Source organism: Zonotrichia leucophrys, chromosome 5 (genome assembly GCF_028769735.1).
Source record: "Zonotrichia leucophrys gambelii isolate GWCS_2022_RI chromosome 5, RI_Zleu_2.0, whole genome shotgun sequence".
NCBI classification, from domain to species: Eukaryota; Metazoa; Chordata; class Aves; order Passeriformes; family Passerellidae; genus Zonotrichia; species Zonotrichia leucophrys.
Window position 1 is genome coordinate 12583348 of NC_088175.1, and position 24904 is coordinate 12608251.

At 37.8% G+C, this 24904-nt stretch overlaps 1 protein-coding gene across 1 annotated transcript in view; it reads right to left on the reverse strand.

Annotated features, from left to right (window-relative positions):
• The window catches only part of TTC8 (tetratricopeptide repeat domain 8), a 41841-nt gene extending 18372 nt beyond the window's left edge, over nt 1–23469 (reverse strand). The window contains exons 1-7 of the mRNA XM_064714884.1: nt 23269–23469; nt 17390–17419; nt 13707–13827; nt 9442–9505; nt 9139–9298; nt 7482–7571; nt 3719–3763 (exon numbers count right to left, since the gene is read on the reverse strand). Coding sequence (XP_064570954.1) covers nt 3719–3763; nt 7482–7571; nt 9139–9298; nt 9442–9505; nt 13707–13827; nt 17390–17419; nt 23269–23376 — 618 coding nt within the window. The 5' untranslated portion in view covers nt 23377–23469. The remainder of the gene's footprint in view (nt 1–3718; nt 3764–7481; nt 7572–9138; nt 9299–9441; nt 9506–13706; nt 13828–17389; nt 17420–23268) is intronic.
• Nucleotides 23470–24904: the final 1435 nt, after the last annotated feature.

Below are 24904 nucleotides of genomic sequence, written 5' to 3' on the forward strand. Positions count from 1 at the left end.
ATCATCTGGACATACTGATGAGCTGAAGTTGTTACTGTCTAGAGCACTTAGCATACTCAAGAATGCAGAGCCCATTTCAACAACAATCTTAACCTTGAGAAGCTTTTCAGAACAAATTTATTTTACTCCCAGTTCTTATGTTTGTAAAAATAAAAATGTCTAAAAACCCTGATACTTGGTTGATTTTTTGTTTCTTTAAAAAAAAAAGGTTTTTTTAAAGAATGAAAATCAGTGTAAGTTCTTTAATTGTATTTAGCATGATTCTGAGTTTCTTTTTTTTACCATTACTTCCCTTAGCTAAACTGTATTATAACTAAGACTTCCAAATTATCTACCAGCTGTAAGGCAGTATAAAACCGTCTGTAGGCTTGTGGCAATTTACTATTATATTACAAAATTAAATTGGTAAATGTTCAGTTGTTTGAAACAGTAATTTCATACAGAGTGTTGTGTGCACCTAGAAATTAGATAGATGGAAACAATAGTGAGCATCCGCTGCTTCTTTCATGTGCTGTTGAATAGCAGTAATTTTCCCAGCAACAATCACTGACTTAAGTCTTATTTGTAGACAAATCAACATGAGATAGTCTATAAAATAGCTGAGGAAATTACATAAGCCATAGTCAATTTAGCACAATTTATTTTGGTGAGTGTAGTCTGGATTTCTATATTTTGTAGATCTGACATAATTCCATTTTAAATAGATTTCTATCAGAGAGTATAAATACAAAGTATTGAGAAGAACTAAGGAGAAATGAGAAGTTGTGACTTCTGCCCACAAGTATATACTGTACAATCTTTGTGCTTCCTCAGGACAAAGTGTTTTGCCATCATTACCTACCTGTGAAAAATGGCAAAATACAATGTCATGGTCTACTGAAAAAAGTAGCAGCTGAACTATTTCTGGACAAGTCTTTGAAACTGCCCTGCTCTTACAGCATTTAGCCCATAAAATGGCTTTTAGAAATAGCTCAAGGAGTACAGAAAGTCAGTTATTAAGTACATGTGTTCAAAAGGAAACAAGTCAAGAACAGTAATGGATACAGAAATAGTATTTTCTTCAGACAAGTGTTTAATTTTTCATTACATAAGACAAAAGACTTTTGAATATATTTTCAAGTGCTGAAAAGCTCATTGCTTCTCTGTTCTTGCATCCCCATGTTTCTGATAATTGATAGATTACAGATATATTTAGTTTTAATTCGAACCAATTTCCTCGCATTATTTATCCCGTTGAATGCACACTGATTAATGGCATTTCTCAACTGAAATTGCTGAGTCTTTTTTTTCTTCCTATATACTGGCTGAATATAAAACAGAAGATAAATAATAAAACTGCCTTTGTTTCTCAAATAATAATGCAAATGAGAAGAGTACAGACTGTTCCAGCTCAGCACACTGACAAGGAAAGGATATTGTCACTACTGCTTTGTGTTTTATTTTCAAAACTGCAGGAAGTAGTATTCTATCCATGCAGAAAGCCCAAAGTAAAGACTTTTCAAACTTAAGTCAATTTCCCAGGGTTCCAAGCCTTTCAAGTGCTTTCATCTCATCTCAGGCAGAAAAGTGTTGGGTTTTAAGAAAGTCCATTATCACACAGGAAATACAAAGATGTGAGAGATGTCAGTGAATGTTCTAACAAGTAATCAAGCAAGAGCCAGATAAACTTTAAAAAGTTAACATATGTGCTGTTTCTCTGATAAACCCTAAGTGACCAAATTATTTTCAGGGAGATGTAAGATATTGAATTTGTGAAATGCCATTGCTAGGAGAGGTGAATAAACAGTGATGCAGCCACATTTCAGCAAACATTAAAGTGTTTCTTTTTTTTAAAGAAAAATTAATGCAGATGAGGTTTAACAGGAAGGGAGAACAGTTTGGAGAATGGAGTTACATTGCAAATGGTGTAGAAAGCACATCAGAAAAGAATCAGTGAAAGCAAATGAGAGAAAGCAAACTGAACAGCTAAAACAAATCACTTCAGAGATACACATTACATTATAAAGACACCTCATTCTGTGATGTGGGAATTCAATTCCCAGCAATAGTTTCTTCCAATAAGATGAAATCATTAACCAAACACTGATCTCTCTTTCATTACACAGTAATGGTGGTGATTAAGCTGACACCTCTTTGCTTGCAAGTATTTATTCAAATGGCTCAGGTGGGTAAAAACATATACAGAACTCTTCCTGCAAGAGAGTGATTTGGGATTCTCAGCAAGGATTTCAAAATACATGCAGTACAGTGCAGAAACATCTTCCAATTTTTTTTGGAGTTCTTTTAAAAATTACTTGCATTATATGAATGTATGTGTAGCCTACAGAGGCTGCATGTCGTTAAAGTGTAGGCACATGTAGCATCATATCAAATGTCCCTTTTATTCTTAGTGAATTGAATTTTCAGCAACAAACATAAACTCTTAGTTACTAGTGGGCTAAAACCCAGGTACCTCCTTCATATTCAGTATTGGATTATGTAAATGTTAATTTCCATTTCTCTCTGATATTTCTGACACTTGCACTTACGGTTTCAATGATATTTTGGATTAATAGTGCACTACAAATCAATCCTCTTGAAAGAATGCTATGCAATAAATTGACAGTGTACAGCTTTAATAATTTGATACTAGATTAAAAAGCTTTGTATAGCAGTACATTTGGAAATTATTAGGAGCTATGTCAACAACAGCAAAATATTTTTGGTGTGTGTTGTTGATTAACTGGAGAGTTTAACTCCAGATCTAATTGCACACCAGCTAGTAGTGCTGCAGAAAGTTCAATAACTGTTTAGTCAACTATGCATTATTGACATAAAATTCTTTCAAAAAAACTTGAACATTTTGATTCCATTTCAAGTGGGTGCACATAGATAGCAATGAAATATACTGACATTTTATTAATTCCATAAAGAGATCCTTTCCCTGGGTGAACTGCCAAAAAACCTCTGCAACAGTTATCTCTTTCTGAAAGCTTAAACGCTATGTACCCAAACTTGATCTTTCCCATTCAGTGCAGTAACATATGAACCACAGAAGAAAACTTTTGGATGGGTTAAGAGGGAAACTATAATTAGGAAAATATTTGAAGAATAAATGTTACAGACAATCGTATGGACAATATAATCTTTCTCTTGATTTCACAAAACACCTCAGCATTACAGATTTACATTTCTAGAACAAGTCTCCAAAATCCTATTGATATTTTATTTTTATGTAGTTTCACCAAATACACTTTCTTTTTATTCACCCAAAATGCATAAGCAATCATCTCAGGAGTAAAAAATGTCAAGTGATGTTCAACGATACCTGTCAGGTATTTTCACCTTCCTTAATTAATGGACAGTCTTTTATAACTTATACTCAAGCCTCAGGACTCTGAACTTTCCAGGCAGTTCAGCTACCACTCAGGCTCCAATAAATCCCCTTACCATGAATTCATTAGATTCAGAGACCTTTTCATTGATAGCTGAGGGACCCACTTTCAAGAATTAGAATGTTTCGCTTCTCAAAAAAGATACCAATCCATATCTTGATATTTGCCAATTTTCATTCCTGACTATCTCCCCTGTAAGAAAGGATTTCTCCTTCTTAAACAACTATTAATGCTTCACTTCCATACTTGTGATGTTCTACTTGGATCCTTAGTTTGGCAGAATACAGACAGAAATAACTCAATCATTCATAATAAAATCTGAAAAAGGAACATGAGTTACTTACATTTTTTATGTCATTTTCATGGTGAAAGATATATTCAAACAATGCCTGCCGGAAGAATATTTAAAACATTGTCATATTTTAAGAGAAAAAATTGATAATATTCCTTCAGAGGAGTATAGAATCTTGATTATGCTAAGCAGAAATTAATTCTTTAGGAAAACAATTACATTCACACATAACAAATGCTGAGATTTACATTTAAGACTCCAGTAGACAAAAACTATAGATGTGCTATATTGTCATCACAGGAAAGCATCCTAATTCCTAATCTGTTGCAAAAGATTAGCAGAATTGCTGCTTATCTTTGGTGCTTAACTTTACTTTAAAACATAAAAGGCAGCTGTAACTTGAAAGTGAATATATATTTGAGAATCTGGTACAATTTTAATGACTTCTTAACTCTAAAACTAATCAGTGATCTAAAAAAAAGCTTTTTGCAATGGACACTCAGGTGCTTATATAGTGGTAAATCTACTTAAATTAAATACAGGTTTATTAAGAATGCAAGCTGAAAAACTTTGCCTTTGGAGAAAAAATATTTTAAGCTCTGCAATATTTTGGGATCTGTAAAGGCAAAAAATATTTTAAAAGTTGTTTGTAAATGATAAATAAATGCTAATAGTACTGTGCTTCTGAAAAAACCATCATAATAACAAAGCTTAAAGAAGTCACATTCATCAGCTGTGCTGTGGTTAACTGCTTATAAGGCCACAGCAATTACACAGCAAAACAACTGCAGCTTTGTTTCCTCCTGTACAAAGCTAATTAAGTCATACCACCTTGTAGTTGATCTGCACTAGAATATTAGATGAGTCTATATCAGGCAATGGGGGTGGCATTTTCAGTGAATAAAATGACATTGAAAGATACTGGATAACTAAATGGAGACTGGAAGCCTCTGTTTCCAAAAATGTATAACGGGTGCTAGTACCTCAAGGTTCAATTGAGTTGAACCTTGACCTTCTGCATCCAAATCCCAGGTCTTAATTGCTTCAAAAGAACAGAACATTTTTCTAAATTTGTTTAATTCATTCTAAAACACCAGGAGAAAATATTGCCCCATGAGGAAAGAAATACAGAACAAGAACTCAGCCTCCTAAGGGCTTCCATGACCCTTCTGCCAGATTTTCTTAGACAAAATTCTTAAAATATTTACCTTCAGGAAACTAGAGAATTACTAATGAATTGTCGTATCATGTGAGGAAAATAAACCACAACCTACTTTTCTTCTAATTTCAGTCAGAAAAGACTCCAAACAGATGATTAAAAGACATTAAAGGATTAAAAATAGTAACACATTTATAAGGTGCTTAGAATAGGTAGACAAGAAAAGAATAGACAATAAAGGAGTAGTGGAACATTTTCTCCTCTAGTTCAATAACAGAGAAGCATTCGGTAAAAGTGTGTAAATCTGAAGTGACAAGAAAGATGTTTTCTTGCACGGCTGGCATGAGGAATTTACTGCTGTTATGCACAGACTCTGACCTTCAAAGGGATTTAAGTGGCTGAACATTCACTTGGATAAAAATATCTAGAGTTATCTTAGTAAGTCTATTAAAAATCCACAAGCTAAAAAAGATAAAACTTTCTGCTTCATACCAGAGAACAGTTGCTAACTGGGATTTACCAGGGGCTTTTTCTCATGACAGGTGATACTTTATACATCTACTGTGGTGTTTCCTGGGATAGTCTTCAACATGGTTAATGTTAGTCAAAGAGAAGCCACATTTCCATATACTTCAAAATATTGGAAAACCTCAGACAGATAATCTAACTTTAAAAAAGATACAGTCAGGCTACTCTTCAAACACATAAGAAGGAAGTATGTAGGAGGTATTAATATACAAACATGAATAGACTGGCTAATTATGTGAATTCAATAGCTGCAAGGTTTATCACCTTTATGCACTGGGAGAAGTGACAGCTCAAAAGCTTTGAAACTTTAATCAATTATTCTTAACGGAGAGTGCAGTCTGCATTCTCACCTCCTGCTTTGGCTTTAGCCTTACTGCTCTTTCTTTAAAAAAAAGTTATAAATCCATGTAGCTCCAAATTTAAACTTAGATCTTACATTCTGTGTGAAATGTTAATGTCATAATGTATTAGCTTCATAATACTGACAAGTACACTTGCTGCCTATGGATGTTTCTATGACTGTTGATTTACATTTTTTGGCTTAAGCTTCTTTTCATATGAAATTGAAGGAAGACAAATCTGCCACAAAAATGCTAATTAAACCCCAAAATTGTTAAAAATATGTATGTTTCTCATTCCTGAGAGCTGTTGTTGAGAATATTTCCTCTGAAAGCTAACCTACCTACTTAGATAGCATGTAGTTAGCAAGCACAATTAAAAGCTAGCTGTCTTCAAGCAGAAGAACTAAGCCTAGTTTTTATGGATGTGTCTTGTGCTTCTTAATCCTTCCCAGGTTTCTTACATTCCCTCTATTTTCCAGACTGTAATGGATTTATAAAAATGTGTCTGCTGGCTGATTGCTGGCAAGGACATAATTGGACAAAAAGCATGCACTATTTTTTCAGCACTGATAATGAAATGATTTGTAACTGCCTCAAATGTTAGTCTGGAAGTCTTTGATTACCTCACCAGACTAGAACTTACTATATTTGATACCTATTCCTCTACCTAGTTTGGTTAAGGGGCCAAGGGACAATGATGCAAGCAGTGGGGGAAGGACACAGTGCAATTACACAGGATTTATTTCCTTTGAAAACCACACTGAAATGCAATGCCCTACACCAGTCTAGATCAGGCTTTAATAAGCAATGAAATTTCCTGGTTGCTTATGAAAAACTTTTAACCAAAGTTTTGGACTGGAAGAGATATTTCCACCAGCACATTATCAGATACTACCAGTTTTCTTAACAGTGTTCACCATTATGTTTCTCAAAATAGACTAAATTCATAGTGGCTTGTTCACCTTTAGGCTGAGAGCCAAATATAACTCCCTAGAGTGTGTTTGATACCTTGTGCTCCCTAGAAATAATTCCTTGATACGTTGTGCAAAATGAGCTGCTGGCCTCAGCCCAACAGCTGTTTTTTATGAACACACTATACACAGAAAACATGTTCAACCATACAGCTAACTGGTTGTGTTGGGGAAAGATTCAACTGAAAGGCAAGATAAATCTCACAACTTTCAACTCCCTGCCACTCGGAGCTGAAACCTCTGAGTTGGGTGGATAGCCTGCAAAAACCTCTTCTATTGTCAGATAGTTTCATTGGCTGTCAATCAGATGATCTTAACTGAAAATGAAGAAGTATTCTGAACAAAAAATGGTACCTTTTACATAAAAAGTTTTAACTCATTCCACAAAAGCAAAGAAAAAAATCCAAACATTGTGAACATTTTTAGGCCAGGATTGCCATCTATTTGTACACAGAACCACATTGCCAGGCATTAAGGAAGGTTCTGCTGGTTTTTTGCTCCTGGCTTCTTTTTTATTTTTTTAGTTGCCCTTCATCACTCCTAGATGCACAGCTCAAAATTATTTACCAGTGGAACATTTTTTCCCATACGAATATTTTCCTAGATTATAATTTCACCATAACCTCTTTAGAAATAGCTTCAATTTCAAGCCTGGTAAACACTGTCAAAAGGTGAGTAACACACTATTTTTCTGGAGTTAATATCTAAACCAATGTTCATCATTGTTTTTATCTCAAATCCCATGTACAGTTACATCAGAATGATACCAGAAAACAAGAAAAAGATTTCACAACACTAACTAAGATTGTTACATACCTTTGCCAGTTTGGGTTTCTGAGCATATTTAGTTAAATTCAGTCGAGACAGATTTATGAAAGGGCCATCTGGATTTGTTATCATTGAAGCCTGAGGGGGAAAGAGAAGCTTTTTAAGTGGGAAGATCCCCTACACTTTTCCTGAACATTTTCAAAATATTATTAGTATACAAAAAACCACCAAAATTCCAAACAAAACATTTGTAGATTCACTGCTCTACTGTGCAATACCAACTCTTCCTTTTTATTCTCTATCCCCACTATTTCCATACAATGCCTAAGCATGTAGCTTGGAAGTTGGGATACATAACCAAAAAAATGGTCAAGAAATACTTAGGAAGATTAGTTCTTACCTGCAGTAGTGAGAAGATGCCACACTTTGCCATTAATGTGATTTTAATATCATAGGTGGAAGGCTAGGGCCAAGTTTATAGATAGTTGGATGGTTGGGGTGAATGTGTAGGGTAGTAACCCTAGAAGGTTGATGAGTAGGAGGAAGATTATGAGGGGTGTTAAAATTAGGGGTCATTTGTGTCCTTTTTTTGTCTAGGGGCATTATTAGTTGTTTTGTAACTAGGTTGATAAACCATTACATACTCATGCTGGTTGCAGTTTATTACTTTTGCCAGAATGGGATAAATTAGTATAGACTATTCTCCTTATCTTTCGAAGTGACAGACACTGAATGCTTATCAATTGTTTTGTAGTAGACACTTACGGTGAAATTATGTCACAGTCTTTACACTGGTTTCCATTAATAAAAACTTGTCTCAAGGAGCCTGTGAATTTGGAATTTGTTGGAAACCAGGAAAGTCCTCTGCCCTGGACGACTCGAGACCCTGATGGGGGGCTCAGAGACCTTGTCACGGAGTCAAAAACACCTGTGCCTTTGATTTTAGCCCAGGGAAAAAAAACCAAACTACCAACTTTGTATGAAGATGTACAAGCCACAAGAGTTTGAACAGAATGACAGTGAATTTACCACCGGGTGAAAATGTAGAATTTTGGGGTTTTTCGAATGGGGGTTCAGGAGGCAAGATGGAGGAATCTGGGCATGTCCAGTCTTTCTCCTTCTTCTTCTTAGCCTCCATCATCTGCTGTGACAGTGGCACTTTTGGATTGGTTTAGAGTAGAGACAAACTGTCTAACATATGTGATAGGTACTGGAAAATTATTGTAAATAAAGTACACGTAGTTTTTACTATAAAAAGATAAAACCGCCCCAAGGCGGTCAGCGTGCCTCAACCCAACCTGCCAGACAGACGTTGGTGGGTCAGAGAAAGAATGCTTTAGATAAGAAAAAATAAACAACCTTGAGAATGACAGCCAAGGAATTCTGTCTTCTTCTTCGGTCTCAGGGCTGGGAAAAGAGACTTTCTAACAGCTTGGGGTCACCTCGACACCAGAGACCCCGTCAGGAATTTATATGAATCCTGGTGAACTTTTGAATTTATGCACATTTCTTTACATAACCAGACTATCAAATGCACAAGAAGTTATATTTTCAAACTCTATTTTGAAAAAAATTTAAAAAACTAAAACCACTTGCTTCCTTCAAACTTGAGTTTAGAGGCAGCTTTAAAGTAAACTACAGTGTCAGTGTGCCAGATACTGTGACAAGAAATGTTCCACTCAGGGAAGAGAGGCGAGCAACTCACCGTGCCGGGCCTGACGTACCCCCCCGAGGCGCTGGTGATGGGCCGAGCTGTGAGAGCTGTCCGGGGCGTTCGTATCGCCTGCTCCATGGTGCTGGGCCGCCCACTCTGCGTGCTGGGTCTCACAAACCCTGTGATGGGCCTTCCCGACTGAGTTACGGGCCTGAAGGTGACAAGTACATTATCCTTATGTCAGGTGGTATTTATTGATAGAGAATTTGAACAGTTATACCCAAAGCATTTCATTTTCAGAGTGATTTGTTCATTTTGAACTCAATGCATTTTAAAAAATAAACTATCACATACCTAACAGCTGGGCTGGGGCCTCCACCTTGGCCAGTTCCAGGAAGTTTCAAAGATGTTCCTGGTCCTACAAAATAAGAGCATTTCTCACTTCACTTTGAGATATTACTCCCTTGTCCAGAGGACTTCAAACATGATTGTGTTTTACGATAAACAGTAAGACAGAAATTTCTTTATTCAAACTAAGGGGACAAAGAAGACAAACCCCAAATATTGCATTCTACTAATGACAATTTGAAAGACTCTTGCAAGAAACCTGCTGAACAATGAATGCTGTGAAGGTTTTCTTTCTTTCACCCTCTCCATTCTCTTCTCCATCCCACCTGGGGGGACCAAACAAGTGCCTGCGTGAATTCCTACTGGGATTGACAAATTGTCAAGAAGATCTTAGAAACATCACACAGTGCTAAAGGTAAAAGGTTACTGAAACAATGAGACCAGGCTAACTTGAAATGGTATATTTTCTATCTGGCACCCAGACTTGAGTAAGTAAATCTAAACCTTCACCTACAGAGCAGATGGAGAGTGTTATCTCATGACATTAGACCCTGGTAAGATCCCCATCTACAATTTAGAGCACTGTAGAGTGTGAACTCGTCTATACCCAAAGGTCATCAATGAAAACCAACCTGAACCTACCTGAGCCCAGGCGAACTGATGAAGGGTTCCCCTTTTCACATATTTCTGTTTTGACAGTGGATCATTAAGAATTACTAGTTCCTGCAGGTAGATTTGCATTCACCGGCATTTGATAGGGCAGTTCTAATCTGCTAAGTGAATGTCTATGAGATGGTTTTAAATACTCAGTTAAAAGCAACATATAAGATCTATACCTTGCAGTTGCTTCACTGCTTGTTACTATGTAGAGAAAGAAATGAGATTTAAATTGACACAGACAATTACTGACAAATCATTGTTAGTCATCTACGCATTTTCTATATACTTATGAACTGCTTTTATTGCAAATATTTACAAGAACTGAAGATAAACTGATAGATAGACTTTCTTCTTTTCTCCCCAAAACAAACCGTAAGCAGCCACCTGACTACAGCTGTATTTAAAGTTAAGTAATACAAAAGAAGTTATTAACCATGATCTCCTGGGCAAAACCAACTAAGCATGCAATTGGTGCTAAAATAAATTAAAAACTCTCTCTCTTTTCGCTGGACACCCTCAGGATTTCTATTGCTTACTTGCCTTATTTAGTCCTATGAATCTTGAAGTTTTTACTCCATAACAGAAAGGGTGGACAGTTCACTCAGCAGAGTTTCTAACATGGTAACTAGGCACTCTTCAGTGAAATGAGGAAAGTGGCTTTCAAATTTTTAGACTAGCAGACAAATGTATTACTCTTTCACTTTCTGAACTATTTTTAAAACTATTGCTGTAATATAAAAGAGGCAAGACATTAAAATTCCTTTTTTCAGACATGTTTTTTTAATAACTACAATTGTTTTGAGTTTTTGGTGCACTGGGAGAATGATTACAGTTCCTTTGACCTCACCCCAGGCAACTCAGTCCTAACTTGGAGAATTCCCAAGCCAACTAGCTATGAATAGATGTAAAAGGCCACAGCAGTGCATATTGCCATTAGAAGTGTCAGAATTTAAGAGTGAAATTTCAGTAGTTAGTGATGACTGCAGATGATTCCTTTAATTCCCCAGTTAATGAAATAGCTGTGATTATCCATAATGCCAATTAGTACAACTTTCTGAAAAATATGCTGTCAAGGTAACACATTTAAACATGATTAGAATATTACCTGAGAAAATTAATGGTGTTAATAGTCCAAAAGTAACATAATGGATTTTTCTGCGAAACAGTGCTCTAGGACATTTTCGTTAATAAACAAGATTGATGGAAAATTAACACAGCAAAATTATAAGAAGAAAGATATCATTACATATGTGTGAAGAGGAACCACAGAAAAGTAGTTTTTTCCCATGGATCCTATATACTTTAGTAATTATTTAATAACTCATGACTGACAGCAAAGTCATAATCAAGAGAGTTTAATCTGGAAACTAAGATAAGGGCAGATATAAAACTGAAATGGACGTGTAACTGATGCAGAAAGATTTAAACTGCTTAATAGGCAAAGTATAGACAATACCAATTGTAATATGAGAGGTGTGGCTACACAGTTTTATGTTTGGGAACTATGACTTTAGTGGAGGAGGATATCCTGAAACATCTGCCACAATGAAGACCTGAGTCAAGACCAACTATGGCTAACACACTTTTACAGCAAAAGAAAAAGCCCACAAACCATCAGCACCCATTTTTATTAAGTCAAGTGTACAAGTGGAGTAATCACAGAACCAAAGGATGGTGGAGGTCATATGGTGCAACAATGCTCAAGCAGGGACACCTGAAGCCAGCTGCCCAGGACCTTATTTAGATGGTTTCTGGATAGCTCTAAGGAGGCAGATTCCACATTCTCCATGGTGAGCCTGTGCCAGTTCTCAGTCACCCTCATAGTTAAAAATAAATGTTTCCTGATGTTCAGAAGAAACCTCCTGAGCTTAAGTTTGTGCCCACTGCCTCTGGTCCTGTCCCTAGACACCACTGACTCTGTTGTCCTTGCACTCTGTTCAGTGATTTCTGTGCTTACCTTTTATGCAAAAGTGCAACATTCGAACACCTCAGAAGTATAAAGAAAGTAAAATCAAGGTCTAGAAGAAAAACATGTTTTCTGCACTTGAGTGGATCATTGTTTGGTTTGGTGACTACGAATGACAAATGGATAAATAGAAAGGTTTAAGAAAAGACTTTCAAGACTCAACTCAAAAATTAAAATATATAGCTCAGAATGAGAAGGTTGTTCAGCTTATCAAAGAAAAGATCACTGAATGATTTAATGACAGATTTACCTACTTACTTGGAAAATATACCTTTGAAAATAACTTTGTATCAGGCATGAAATGTTCACAAAGAAGCAACAGGTGGAGTTACAGTTAATAGTTCCCACTAAAGATATGGCACACTGATAAAATCTATTAAATTTAATAATTTACAAAAGACTGCAGGGAGTTCTCTATCTTTGGAAAGTTCTTATACTTGCTGAAAAATTATATACTAGTTCAGGCACATCTAGCAGATTTGAAGCACAAATAGCCAAGTCTTATCTCAATGATACAGAAGTGGAGGCTACACTATTGTAATAATTTTCTTTGGTTTTGAAATCTGTGACACACTATCCAGAAGGTCACCTTTTTTTCAGCTTCAACATAGCATGAATATATTTTTCCAGAATGCCTTATTTCTAAATAATATTCATCAAATTATTTTTCTTGGAAGATAATCTCTACCACAGGGGACGCAAAATCAAATTAAACTCCAGATTTTATTACTATGGAATTTTAAGACAGATATCCATAATTACTTGATCACAATGTATAAACACATCTCCAGTACTGCTTGACTGTGACTGAGCATGTAATGAAAATTTTAAAAACTGTAACAAGATAGATATGCAATTACCTACACCCATACAGACAAGAAAAGCTTTTAACACTTTAAGTGTCAGTTTGGTCTATGTTCAGTTCTTCCCTTGAATTTCTTGACATGGTACATGGTTGAGAGCTACGCTTAATGAGTTACATAAAAACTTCCACGTGAACTGTACTAAAGAAACAGAGAAAAATATAAATACTGCCAAAAAAGTAGTGGAAGACAACTAATTATTGTCCACTTGAAAGCCAATTGACGAAGCTGAAAAATAATTGCATAGAAGAAACAATGTCAGAGCTCAAGAACTGCTTGGCGAAGGAAGAGAAAAATTAAGTAGAGAAAAGCAGAAGAAAGAAAATCAGTTCAGATAATGTTGGCAGGACATTATGCCAAAAGGTGGTATCTGACTGTTGTCTACACTACAGGCATATGGATAAAATTCACAGTACACCGAGAACAGATTTTTTCTCTAGTTTCCCACAATGCCTAAAGAAGCCAGTAAGGAGTAAAAGAAATCAACATATTGGTGGAAAAATCAAGTAACCACTTGCATCCTCACTACATTTCCTCAAATGTAGAGGAAAAGCTGATGAAACACAATTGAGCATGGTCTGAACTCTCATCTGAATGGCCTAAGTACTACATCAAGAACACACAGTGGATCTCAACATTGCCATAAAACGATCTAAAATGCTTTTTTTACCAATACGAAATGCTGTATCAGGTCACCTCAGTTTGTTCAATTCTAGATGACAAAAGAGATGGCCCAAAGAGCTCTTGTTGAATCAATGTATTGAAGTGAAAGTCAATCTTACGTGCAACTTGAGCAATGGCATTTTCATCCAGGATGATCTCTGCGATTCCTTCTTGATCCATATCAATTTCATCCACATACACCATTTCTGTCAAAGCCCGTGTCTTCAGGTTCCAGGCAGCCTGAATAAGGATAAGTAAAAAGTAAAATGTCTTCAAGACACTAAGTAAATAATCTAATCAGCAATTTTATAATTTCTTTATTATTCACTTCACAGCTTTATTAGGCCTGAATAAGGTATTGACTTAAAACAGCTGAGTATATCCATCTGTCTGATGGAGGTATAAAAGGAGACTAAGTCCTTTGTTCAAAGCATCAGCTGTAAAACACTGTATAAATATACACCCCAGGCATTTCAGATTATGAGAGCATTGAAATCCATTTTAGTGACCTGAACTGACAAATTACTATACTGTATGTCTTGGAGGATAATCTGAGCAGCATGGAAAGGCAAGCATAACTCCAGCCTATGTGACAAGCTTAGTGTAGACTGTGAAGACACCAAATCGGTGGGGAGAAAAAAGAAAACAAGAAAAATCAATAGCAGCCATATGGAAATACCAACAAAGGTATTACGCAGGTATAAGTGCAGGTCCAACCACTTTGATAATTTGATATGCTTGTAATGTACTCATAGAACTGGCATGATATAGGAAGTCACAAGACCAATCCCTGATCTTCCATCAGATATTGAACAGATTTTTTTTTCCAGAGTAAAAATCACTGCCAAAATAATTAGATTTTGCTTCCTTTCTAACATGGAGTACAGCAATCTGGTGGAAAAGCATATTAATATTGGCTAAGGAGACCTTTCAAAATAGAAACAGACTGTCTTAACAGAAATAAAGGTCAAACACATGGAAATGTTTGTTCCTTAAGGAAGAGGTATGAGAAGATCTGAAACTCAAGTTTATTTAATAATTTAAGTAATCATTTAATAAGACACTTTTCATTCACTCTGTCATTTCCTCTAGACTTTCCTTATACTTCTATGCAAAGTTGTGTCAATCAAAAAGAAAGTGTATCTAAAGATGCTGAAATATTTAATTATTCTTTTAAAAAGTGCTTTCTTCCAAGCAGAAGGAGGACGTCAGCCAGCTGATTCAACCACAATTGGAAATTTTTGTTCAAGAATGAAGAAAAGAGAATTCAGCAGGATGATCTGAATCTAGGCCAGACAGTCATAATCCACATTTGTTTTATTTTCTCTTAGTTTATTCTTATGTAGGAGGATGACATCCTTCAAGTAATTTTGAGATTTCTGTTAGATGTTCAACACCTTTTACAGCTTTTCATTATTCTATGAAGTATTTAGTTTGTTGAATTTTTAATACCTTGATGCTACTCTGTCCCATTTTTCAGCTGTTTGGAGGGCCTGGAAAGGCCCGGAGTGGCCTTGGGGCAGCCCGCGTATCAAAGGACGAGAAGAGGCTTCAGTTCTTCTTTCGGTCTCTATGTTTATTAATTGTTTATCTAAAAGATTTTCTTTCGGCCCGACAGAGGTCTGCTCAGCAGCCAGCCATGAGCACACTGTCCTGCCCTCCGGACAGTCACCTATCTTTATACCCAAAGCTACGTGTACAATATTTATCATTTTTCCCCAATACTTTTCCCCCTTATTGTCCGGTGCACTTTTAGTAATGACCAATCCCAAAGTGCCACCATCACCACAGAAGATGGAGGAGAAGAAGAAGAAGAAGAAGGACAGGACACGCCCCAATTCCTCCATCTTACTTCTCTAAACCCCCCTGTACAGAAATCCTAAACCCTGTGTCTCACCCTCTAATTAACTAATCCCTTCACCATTCACCCCGGTGAAATCCTCCTATCCTCATACAGGTGTCGTCTCCTGTGTAGGATCAAAGTCCAGCCACCAGGCACTTCTGGCAACATTCCAGGACTCCCGAGCCCCCCAAGGGTGGTCTCGGTGACTCGGCACCTCAGTCCTGAGGTGCTGAGATCCCACACTACTCTGTTCTTTTCAAAGACATGTACATCTGCAGTCAACATGACCATGTCTCTACAGGTAATATCCTCCAATTAGAGCTCTTGCATAGCCAAGCACAGGCTAATTTCTTACTAGAAATAAGAAAACCTGCCCATAGTAATGATCTTTTCCTGGAAATCAGAAGTAGTAACTCCTCTACACTAATTGCTAAAACTGAGGTCAGTTCTTTACATAGGCATAAGTGTATTATTGTAATTTTCCCACTAACTACCATGTGAAAATGAGTTTTTAAAATGAACATGTCTCTTTGTCATTACTGGGCAAATATCTGTCATAAAAAATAGATTCCTTAGGATCTCTTCCAGTGTAAAGCTCCTAGTCCAAGGCCTCACAGCCAACAAAAAATTCAAATATCACACAGTATTCCTTAATTAAACATCTATTTGTAGATTACAGATTATCTGCTTTCTCTTTGTGGGACTGATAATTTTGTATTTTGTGATAAGCACCATGTCTGGAGCTTATGAAGATAAACTACATTTTTATAAAAAGGCATTTATATGATAGGAAAAGGAAAGGGGAGCTAATTTCTGATGACCCACATATTCACAACATAACAAATTTAGCTTGCTTAACTCATAATCAGAACAAAATTTACAATACCTAATAGCAATTAAAGAGGTACAGAAATGTGATGCAGTAAATAAGTATACAGTATACAGCATGTAAGTCTAAATTCCAGAAAGAGAAGTGACAGAGTGTTTTTCACTCAGTTTTTGTGAAGTTTGTAACTGAATCAAGTATTTTCTTCTTGATCCTGAAGAGTACAAAAACCAAATTAAAAATATAGACTTTGTTTTCTCTGAACATGGTAACATACTTTTTCAAGAGCTTGTATTCCCCAATAATCCTTTCTATTATAATAAATTTTATTCCATACACAATGAAAACCCCAGAACACAACTACATTGTGAAGGGTAATAATTACACTCAAGAAGATATCCAGCAGTGTTGCAGTGAAACCATTCTCCATGTAAACAACCTGCATGAATTCATGGAGTAAAGACCTTTAAAATATGTTATGGAGCTGTATTTAAAAATGCCATTTCACATTGCATTTAATCTCTTCTGACTGTAGGCTGGAGCCAAGAGATGCCATCACCTGCCCAATACTACTCTTGCCATTGCAATAATCTAGAGCTAATGTGAGCAGAGGGAAAATTAATTAATTACTCTCAGTCTTCCATCACTTATGCAAATCATCATCATGCACCTACAAGGCTACTGGACTGCACAAGGCAAGCAGTGAGCCTGAGCTGCAAGAGCAGGAAGAGCATGGGTAGGGGCCCACCATTCCATGCATTAAACAAAACATGAAAGTGAGTCCTAAGAGCACAAACATTGTTCTGCCTGTGAATACACATTGTTTTCTTCCTAATCTCATCTGCAGATGAAGGTCATTCAGTTCAAGGTAGATTCAATTTAGCTTTTAGAAAGCACTGAACTGCTGAAAAAAGATAAAGGAAAAATATGAGAGAAATAAAATTCTATCAAATATAAAAGCTGCCTGTTCAAAATATCAAAATCTTCCCTTTATCAAAAGTAATGCCTTACCAATAACAACAACAAAAAAACTATGCTATTGAGGACATAACTACAAACAAGTATTATTCAGAGTATTAGAAATTCTTCTCAATGATTGCATCTAATGATTGAATTCATGGAAAGAACTTTACCTGAAACACAGTGTATTCAGAATCAAGCTCCTGTAAAGAGAGAAAATAGAAACTAAGGAATGGAAATGCCAAACAATAAAAACAACAATACAAGTGTATTCATACTCCGTGACGACCTCATTCTGCACAAACATTTTCTCTCTGACACATATATCCAGATTTCCATTTTATTACACTATCTCAACTTACACACGTTATGAAGCTAATCAATGTTTTGCACAATGAAAGTAAATTTGCAGTAAGTGTATCTTTTTGACACCTTTGCTTTCTTGCTTCTGCTGAATCTAGCCACATCTTAGATTAACATGCAAGCATTATGAAGCTGAAAAATGATAGATTAAAATAAAATGAACTTGGAAGATGTATGCACATCTCCTAAAAATTAAACAGATTATTACACCATCATCTTTAGAATGCCTACTTAATAAAATCCATTTTTGCACACTTTTTTCAGCTGCTGCTGGTGATCACAATGACACCACTCAAGAAAACAAAAGAAAATTCCATGGCTTTTTCATGGTACTTTTATGATTAAAATGATGTATTCATTGCACTTAGACAGTAATATTGTAAGTGGAATAAATGTCAAACGAACAGCCTATTGCACAACCCAAAAAAACCAAAAGAAAAGCTACCAGATGAAGTTTACTGTAAGTAAAAAAGCTGGAACTTGCATCTACTTGAAAACTTCTAGTAAAATTGAGTAAATACTGACAGGAAAAAAATTTAGGTTTATCACCAATTAATGTGTAATTATCATGTCTACATAATATTTAAACTACTCTTCACTTCCAGGGACTGGGGATTAGTTTTTCCTAATGTATTACTTTAGCTTTGGACAAGGAAGGTGGGAGATGAACGTTACTTTCTCTAAATCACTATTGGTCTTTTGTAGTGTCAGATCACTTCTGCTCCTAGAGGTAGTGAAAAATTTCTTGCATATCTGGCATTGTATAAATCTATCACAGTTAAACCAACTGTATCAGACTGAATACACAATCTTCAAGCAATTCAGACTATAAAGGGACTTCTGAAGGTCTCTAGTCCAAAGCCCTCAAGGCAAGATCAGCTATGAGGTCAGTTGAGATTGCTCAAGATCCAATTGGATCTTGAAAACTTTCAAGGATGGAGGCTGCACAGTGCCACTGGGCAACCTGTTTGCCTGCTGACTATCCTTACAGAGAAATGTTTTCCTCCATACCAAGCCAAAGCCTCCTTCACTTCCCTGCACCATTGCAAGTGGTCCCTGGCTCCATTTTCTTGATAACCTCCTTGTATGCATGAGTATCAGAGACTGCTATTAGATCACACCGAGGTCTTCCCCCAGCTCAAGCACTGCCCTGGTGCTGTTTGCTTTGCAGCCAAGACACAGAGCTGGCTTCTGCCCACCAGGAGAATGGCAATGTCAAAATCATCCCTCTGTAGTATGAGGCATGGTCTGCTTCTTCCAATTTGAACATTTTTACTCAGTACATTCTATGACAGCAGGGACCCAGAATACTGGTGAAGGACATCTTCCTTCTGTACAGTACTGGAATTTGTGGCCTTTAAAGGATTGTATTTGGAACCAAAAAGTTGTTCACTGCTGTTAGAATGCATAACACATCTTGCACATTGAGTATTCTATGGAACTGAACATTATTCAGGGATTAATCTCAGTTTACTGTGATGTACCTGGGCCTGACTGAAACTGGCTTTGCATTTCAGTTGAATGATTAAATGAACTACTACAATTCTTTTATGTATAGCATTTTTTTTCTAAAAAAACCAAACTATTCAGCTTTCTAAGTAATAAAAGATATTGGGATATTTCAGCTTACATTTTGTTCACCCCATTGTGTCTGAGCACTACAGCCCATATGAAGATGGTTTTAAGAACAGTAGGAGGTCTTCCATACCATATGTGCTACAGTAACTAATGAGGACAAGTTTGGAATATTATGTCAACACTGATACAAAAATGCCTTGATGTTACAGATGTGTATCTTACTTTAGGCATTGTTCATTACTTTCAAAAATAATTTAAAAATGAAATGAATTTGCTTATGTAGGAGCCCTTATATTACAATAAAATTCAGAAATTACATCCCTCATGATTTTGGCAAAAAGGTAGAGTTGATCAATAATATTAAAACCATTGCATTCTCATAATTGTAGGTAAGAGTATGTATTGTTCACACATACTAACACATTGTTTCAGTTTTTGACAAGAAATAACTTTAGATTTTAAATAACTCTCAAGCACATAGCAGGATCCTCAAATTAAGCAAAAGTATGGAATAACAAAAATTACATTAGAATATAACATATTTTAACATGGGTGGATCCAGCAGCTGCTACACATGCAAGTAATCCACAGGAACTAGATTTTGAGAGGATTAACAAATAGCATTGCCCTGTAAGCTTGTCTCTCAAAACAAAAGCTCAAATTTACTATTCATTTACACATATAAAGCTCCCTTGAAAGAAAAAAAGATTGTAAAACTAATGAAGGAACTATTTAATCCAGATCCCTAAATCCACTGAGGGCACTTTAATATTAAAATGCAAAGTCAGTTTATGTGAATACCAAAAATACTTAGAATAATGAAGTTTTTTGACGCTTACAGCCTGAAAGAGGGAATATATTACATACCTTATATTAGAATAAGGCTTCACTCTACGATTAGTTTTAGGTGAGTACAATTTAATACATGCAAAATATTAAAATCATTATATTCTGAAAATGCTCTTCAAATGATTAAGAGCAGAAACACAGAAAAAAACCCCAAACCTTTATCCAGGAACAGTGACTTCACTCTCAGTGTTACTATTTTCATGCATAAACTTACAGTCTTTTGCACCAGCAAGTGATTTCAGTTGAAGATGCTTTTTCAAATCAAGTTCAATGCCCATAAACATAACCATGATAACTTCATTATGACGTTACAAAAACAAGTATGCAAATTATAGCAGCTGAAAATTCAACATGGGAGAAGAAAGGATGAACAAAAGCAAATCCTCACGGAAGACCATTAATTAAGTTAAAGGAAGAACATCCACTATATATCTATTAATTGTATCAGGCAATTTTTTTCTATTGTTAAACTAGAGCAGGCCTCATACATGGGTTCTGTTTATTGCCTTGAATCCTACATATGGAACACAAAGAGTAATCAGATTAGGTGACTAATCAGGATGATCAACAGAGACAGTCCTGGATTGTATTTCCTCTAGGTCATGCTATTACTATAAACACAGAAGGCAAGGCCTGTTTGCTTACAATAGGAAATAATTAGACTGAACACCAGTATTTTACATGTTTCTATGACCAAATACCAGTCACACGAAATAGTTTTTATTTATCCTGAGATAATACAGAAGTGAATTCCACAAATACAATTTATATTTCTAATTCTTAAATTAAGACGTGCACAGGATATTTTATAGAAAAAAAAATTAATCTTCCATAAGATGTAACCCAGTAGCAGCTAATTATTCTTCTATCACAATGTTATTTTCTACGTACTCTTCATGAAAACTTCATTGATTTTGTTGTTGTGCCCTTTAAGAATTCAAGATTTATAATGGCACAGCATTTGATACTGCTATGTAAGAAAATTTCTGATTCATACCTAGTTAGCTAAAAGGTCAACAAAGTACTTTAAAAACCTCCTAGGGCTTACTGCATCTGGTGACAGGGTTCAAAGAGAGTTCTGCACCAATTAAGACAGCCTCTAAATGTATGAAAATGTGACTATTGACTGGATCATCACTAAACTTATTTTTAAGGTCTTTATATCATCATTTGCCCAGTTCTTGAAGGAGAACTTATCATCATTATTATACTTGTGATCCAAACATATCCTGAATACTGTATGGCATATGTACAGGGAGTGGTAAATCAAGACATAGGTCAAGAAAATTCCTTACTACATTTTAAAGTGTAGTGGCAAAAATGCACCAACTTCTAAGGCTATTGTAAAAAGCTGGTTTCAGCAGCCCATAGCTCTAGGACACTGCTGCAGATGCAATGGAGCAGGAGTAGTGCTACCACTTAGCAGACAAGAAGGGAAAAAAGTGCAGGCTTTCACACAGGAAAGGCCATCTCTTTCAGACATGAAAACACTTTCCAGTTGGGCAATGTTGGTCTCTTCCTTTACTCACTTGCTGTTACATTCCATGTCTGAGAAGGGAGAAGGCCAGTTGTCTGAGCATGAAAAAGCCCTGACCTGTAAGAGTCACTGTTTAACTCCACCTGGGCATGTCTTTAAAGGACACGACCTCCTGTAGCTGAAATTGTATCCTAACCCATGCTGTTCAAAGAAGTGAGTCCCTGAACAGTGACAGAGGCTACTGCTCCTCCAAGAACCCTCTTTGCCTGGTTGCAGAGGTTGGGGAGCACATGCTTAGCAGAATATGGGACAAGAGGATAAGAACAGATGGCACAGTGATTAAAGCTGTTGAGTATTCCTCATGCTGCACAGCAGCTCACTTAATCCAAACTTTCTGCAAGTGTTGTCATTCGTCTGTCTGTTTTCCGGTGCCCAACATGACATAAAATACCATTTTAAGCACAGAGTAGAAATGCATTTGTCTTTACATTCCCATGTTGGGATCACAGATTGAAAAATGTTTTACTCATTAAAAACTTTATAAATTAAGAGCAACAGAAGCATCTTGATATTTACAACTCTTATTTACTGTTATTTGGGCTATTTCAAGTGTTTGTTTTACAAATCAAGGGTTGTCCTTCTATATGCAAAAGTTAATATATAAAGACCCAATAATATATATACATATAAATAATACAGCACTAGCATGGAACAATGCTAGTCCCATACTAACAATACTGAGTCCCATTTAGGGATCAGGAATAATGTTCTTGGAATACTTTCTCCACTAAAAATGTCTCTGCTGATGGCTCCTTGGTGGTGCCTTACAGTGTAAAACATAAAAAAAGAATCTTTTCAATATCTATCCTAAATCAGTTCAAACAATTACTGGGCTTTATATTTACACTATTGTGTGACCATGCAGCTTTCTTTAAAGGCTTGTCCTTTGTGATAAAAAGAACTGCATTCAAGATTCTTTAAACATCTGTCTGTAGGACGCTTTGAGACTAAGAAGTTTACAGTAAAGTGTTTAAGATGAAGAGTGTTCAATTACTCTTTTTAAAATATGGCAAAGAAAATGTTTACATGCTTGCAAATATTAATCCAGAAACAACTTTCCCAAATCCTTTACTCTTACAGAAGGGTGGGAAAATATGTAGATATTGAAAAACATGTCCTACGTTTCCAGAGACTCTGCAGCTGGAAAAAGAGCAGAGAGAGGTAAGCAAATGCCTCCTGTCCCAAGGTAGGGCTCGTAGGTGAGCTGAGCTAAAATGGTATCTCTTAATCTTATGTGATTTGGTCCACACAGCAGCGATGATATCTAAACATCAGTATAAAATCAACAGGAACATCCCTAGCAGACCTGATTTTTAATCTCAGCTTGTCTCTCTTTAACTCCCCAAAATGCTGAGTGGGTTAAAGTTCTCAGCATTTGGAAGAGCCTGGCCCCCGGCAGTCACGGCAGCTCTCCGGCAGTGCCCGCAGCACCGCTCCCCCTCCCAGCGCTGGCGCCGGGCCGGGCCGGGCCGGGGGGGTTCCCCCGGGGCGTGTCTGAGGCGGAGCCGCAGCGCCGGCGCCGGGAGACGGAGAGTGGAGGGGCGGCGCTGCCCGGCCTCTGCCCCGGGAGCTTGGCGCGGCCCAGCGCTCCTGCCTCGCTGCCGGGCGGCACCCGGCCCCGCCGGCGGCTGCGGCAGGCGCAGCGGCTCCCGGGGCGCCGAGGCAGCCGGGACGCGGCCGCTCCGCCCCTCACCGCCGCCTCCCGCCGCGGCCCGGCCCCGCTACCTGCTCGCCGGGCGGCCTCTCCAGAATCTGCGAGCAGACATCCGAGCACTCCCGGAACTTCCTCCGCCTGAAGTAGCTCCAGGCCTGGAACAGCGGCTCCAGCCCCATCTCGCCGGCGGGAGCACCGCAGGAGCTCCGGCCGGGCGCCGGCGCCGAGCGGGGCCGCGTTGCCGCCGAGCGGGGCCGCGCTGGTGCCGCCGCGGAGCCGCCGGGCCCCGCCTCGGCCGGCTGGGGCGGAGCGCCGGGGCCGCGGGGGAGGCGGCTCTGGGCGGACAACGGGGCCCTGCCGGTCCCGGCCGGCTGCCCGACGGTAGGGAACGGAGCTCTCCCGGGCATGGAGCTGCGGCCCCGCTCTGGGCGGACAACGGGGCCCTGCCGGTCCCGGCCCTGCCACCCCGGGCACGGAGCTCTTGGCCGAGCCCCGCCCTGCCAGCGCCTCTCGTGCGCTTGTTACATTGCTGACTGAACGCAGAGTTTGATCTGTGATAGTGGCATCAGTAGACTTCCAATAACCAACTATTCTTGACTGTTGTCATTTTCTGTCCTGTTATCTAGAGGAGTTAGAATAAATGCCTAAGCAATAATAGTACAGTCCATTAATCCATATTTGGGTAAAATGTCCTTTAGAGCCGTGGTTGAGTAACGTACAGATAGCTGTGAACAACAGTTTTCAGTCTTGCAGACTATCAGTTCCTTTAGTTCATTAGTTTTTGCAAGGATATTATCAGACAGGTATTTAGAGTTTTGAAAGTTAGAATACAATTGCTCCTAGGTTATATGTACTATAAAATGGTTATTGCAACCATCAACTGAAGTAAAATTAAAAATGCCTAGGTATGCTTGGACTGGTAGTGGCATTTGTGGTGTGAAAATCTTTGAGGAATGAACACTAACAAGATTGATAAAATCATATTGTTGCCATTTAAAGAGATCATTCTGGTTTTATTGCTTTTGTCTCACCTAAACTACCAATTTGTCCAAGATGCATGAAATTAATACCTAGGCTAACAAGATCAATGTCAGGTATAAAGAGAAGCAGAAGTGGCAGTCCCAGGACTATCACTTATTCAAATATGGGACTGAGTGGCTTGAATTGAAGTAGCAGTTATAGACAGCTTTGCTTTGGTTGTCCTGTGAACAGTGCACAGGTCTATTGGGTCTGCCTTTGCGTGAGAGCCCATACAAGTGGCTTCTGTGACAAACTGCTGGAAGATTCCCCTATGCCCAGTTGGCCAAGCCAAATGATGGTAGAACCTCTGGGATAACAATTTAAAAAGGGGAGAAAAGCCTGCACAACTGCAGCTCAAGTCAGGACTGGGAATATGTGAAACAGCTATGAAGGCATCAAGGTCAGTGAAGAAGAAGGGGAAGCAGTGCTGCAGACACCAGAGCAGGGATCCTGCAGCCTGTGGTGAAGACCCTGGTGAGGCAGCTGTGTCCCTGCAGCCCATGGGAGACCACGGGGGAGCAGGGGATGTTTGAAGGAAGCAGGTGGCTGCTCAAAAGAAGCTGTGAGCCCATGTAAAGGTCACACTCTTCCAAAGTCAGATGGGTAGATACTGCTGCGTAGCTTCTCAGCAAAAGGAAGGGGGAAGATGGTTCTGCAGCAATTTTTGTTTGTTATGCTGCTGGGGAG